This window comes from Mastomys coucha, chromosome X, assembly GCF_008632895.1.
Source record: "Mastomys coucha isolate ucsf_1 chromosome X, UCSF_Mcou_1, whole genome shotgun sequence".
NCBI classification, from domain to species: domain Eukaryota; kingdom Metazoa; phylum Chordata; class Mammalia; order Rodentia; family Muridae; genus Mastomys; species Mastomys coucha.
This window is the reverse complement of record NC_045030.1, coordinates 152,896,765-152,900,102: the sequence shown is the minus strand read 5'-3', so window position 1 is coordinate 152,900,102 and position 3,338 is coordinate 152,896,765. Positions and strand designations below refer to the sequence as shown.

Below are 3,338 nucleotides of genomic sequence, written 5' to 3'. Positions count from 1 at the left end.
AATGGTCATGGGAAAACCCAAGATACATATATGGCTCGATGGAGAAGATGCACCTCTTCTTTAGGCTTCTTACATTGTATTATGAAATGTATGACACACACAGGCCTTGATCTTCAGAAACTTCAGAAAACTTCAAGTTAGAAGCCAAAATGTTATCAGAAAAAGAAAAGCCAGTATAAAATTTGCTATTGTAAGGCCACTGTTTAAAGTTCTTTCATGTACAGACACTAAGTAATTCTGATACCTTTTCTTATAACACAAAGCTTTCAACATATAAATGTTTACATGTGACTTAATTAAATTCTCTCAGTGAAAGCATGCTGAAAGATGCATCAACAAAGAGTGCCCCTCAAATGCTTCTGCTGAGAGTTTTTGCAAAAGAGCTTGTAGTTAAATACAACTTTTGAAATTGAATACTGTGATTAGCAGTGATTGTTGAGTATAAAAAAGTTGCAGCATTCCACTACTGAAAAATAAAGATATTTTATCAAGAAAGTTACAGTATTAGTGTCTTAGTGTCAATTCCAATTCCTGACAAAAATGAGATGCTCAGTTAAGTCCTCATATAGAGTTGGCTCCATCTGCAACAATTCCAGGTTGTTTGTCTTGGCAATATTGGGTATTCCTATCAAGAGAAAACAAGACAAATATGGGTTTCGACAGAAGAGTCAGTTTTCAACATCTGAACTAGAGTTTGGGCTACAGTGCAGTTCTCAAATTAATCTGTATAGTGCTAACTTGCACCTCACAATTCACACAAATGTATAACCCTGAACATCAAAACAGCCAAAAAACAGTAAATAAGCAGGACAAGAAACCCCACTAGGGGGCACTAGCATTATTAGCACATGGAGAAAGCTGCACTGTGCTCCTTGGGAGATTTTCAGAAAGAAAGCACTCTGGCCTCAAACTTTACCTCTCCAGGCCTGACACAACACAGATACCCATGTACAAGCTAGCATATTACTTTTTTCCATCACATCCATGACTTCTCACTCCAAAACTATATGAATTCTTATAATGTCTAATAATTGCAAAGAAAGCTTTTGAAAAACTTTCCTCACTTTCAGATGGTTGTCAACATAAAGACATAAGGCTTCAATAATTATGAGAAAAAAAACTCACAAGAACAGGAAGATTATGATAAAAGTAACAGATGCGGGCTTTATATTGTGGTATGGTACAAAACCACTAAATTACCAACTACAAACTTGATATAAAACTATACAAATAATAAAATTAAAAATGGTAGAATGGCATGTTATTTCAGAGACACTGAAAATAAAAATTTATGCAAATATATCCTTACCTTTTAACTAGGCTCTTACATTAAAACTGAAAGAAATGCAAAAGTGTATTTATTTTTAGCATTAATATTGGATTTTTTAATTGTTTAATTCCAAATAAAAACAATGCTGGTCAAAAAAATCTTATTTCTTCTATCTTGCTTAACAAACACATGCATATACATTTTCAACATTACTTATCTAAAACTGGTAGGTGGCACTGTATTTTATTATTAATTGTACAATATAAAACCATATAAGTAACTTCAATTAACATGTCACCAACATGTTGGAAAAAAATTTCTAAGTGTAATAATTCTAAAAAATATTTCCACTGAAAATCTTATAGAAGCATGCAATTTTTGTTTTTTGGTTTTTTTTTTACTATTAGTTTGATATTTTATCTATTACTTTCTTTTTTTAATTAGATATTTTCTTTATTTATATGTCATATGGTTTCTCCTTTCCCAGTTTCCCCTCCAAAAAACAAACAAACAAACAAACAAACAAAAACAACAAGAACAAACCCCTGTTGCCTCCCCCCTCCCCATGTCTGCCACCCTACCCTCTCCTACTTATTGGTCCTGGCATTCACCTACACTGGGGTACAGAACCTTCACAGGGCCAAGGGACTCTCCTCCCATTGATCGACTTTGCAATCCTCTACTATACACAGAAGCATGCAATTTTTAAACTACTTTCATCTTGACATAATTTTTTTTTTGGTGACAGGGTTTCTCTGTATAGCTTGACATAGTTTCTTATCATTTCTCCAACTGATCTCCTATTCTTCCACTGATTTGAAAGATATTTTTAAGTGTAATACTGAACTATGTTATATATAGGTTTTTTTGTTTTTTTGAAAACAGGGTTTCTCAGCCTGGCAGTGGTGGCACATGCCTTTCATCCCAGCACTTGTGAGGCAGAGGCAGGCGGATTTCTGAGTTTGAGGCCAACCTGGTCTACAGAGTGAGTTCCAGGACAGCTAGGGCTATACAGAGAAACCCTGTCTTGAAAAACCAAAACAAATAAAGAAACAAAACAGGGTTTCTCTGGGTAGGCCTGACTCTTACTCAGAGATCTCTCTGCCTTTGTTTCCCCAGTTGTACTGGGATGAAAGGCATGTGTGCCACCACTGCCCACCTTATCTAGGTTTTCTTAACAACACAGGATCACTGCAAATGCTGTCTTGCTAGTGTTATTGTGTTTCATCTTAATTCCCTGGGACCCTGCTACCCATTGCTATCCAAGTGGCTGTCCTAAACCACTACCTTCCTTTACTCCACACAAAGCTGTTTTACCTTGAATCTATTTCTTATCTTTTTAAAAAGTTTTGAGATTATAATGACATCATTTCTCCCTTCTCTTTCCCCCTTCTAAGTTCTCCCTTTTACTTTTACCATGCTCCTTCAAAGTCATGAGCTTTAATTACACAGCACCTTAGGTCACTCGAACATAATACAGTGGAGAGACAGGATCTTATTGTTCAGTACTGGTCACAAGTACCCTGCAAGCTTCCAGGGATTCTCACTTCTCCCCTATCTTGGTGGATGCTAGAATTGCAGATGCACACTGCTTTTTTCTGGATTTATGGAGACCATGGGGATTGAAACTCAGATATGCACACTTACACTCTTGCTGAGCCATCTCTATAGGCTCCTTGAACCTATTATTTTGTTTTACCTGGGGGAGGCGCCCACAGCATGGAGCACTCTGAATTATGAGTGATGGTGTCAAGAAAGTGAGCCAAGAATGGGGCATGTTGGCCTTTAATCCTAGTACTCTGGAGGCAGACCCACATGGATCTGTGTGAATTCAAGGCAAGCCTGATCTACATAGACTAGCCAGTACCATGTAGTAAGACCTTGTCTCAAGACCAACAAAAAATTGGTTTTGCCAGGTTGCAATGGTATACTCCTTTAATCCTAACATTTAGCAAGCAGAGGCAAGAAGATCCATCTTTTGTGAGTTTCAGTACAGTATCATCTATATAGTGAGTTCCATGCTAGCCTGGTTTATATATTTACATAAACACGTGTGCTCTCTCTCTCT

The 3,338-nt window shown here is 36.8% G+C and overlaps 1 protein-coding gene across 2 annotated transcripts in view; it reads right to left on the bottom strand.

Annotated features, from left to right (window-relative positions):
- Positions 1 to 532: 532 nt before the first annotated feature.
- Bclaf3 (BCLAF1 and THRAP3 family member 3) overlaps positions 533 to 3,338 on the bottom strand; it is a 64,096-nt gene continuing 61,290 nt past the window's right edge. Inside the window, exons 12-13 of one of the 2 annotated variants that reach the window (XM_031370184.1) lie at positions 1,310 to 1,335; positions 533 to 625 (exon numbers count right to left, since the gene is read on the bottom strand). In XM_031370184.1, the coding sequence (XP_031226044.1) occupies positions 1,330 to 1,335 (6 nt within the window). In that variant the 3' untranslated portion in view covers positions 533 to 625; positions 1,310 to 1,329. The remainder of the gene's footprint in view (positions 626 to 1,309; positions 1,336 to 3,338) is intronic. The other variant, XM_031370177.1, reaches the window with a different exon arrangement.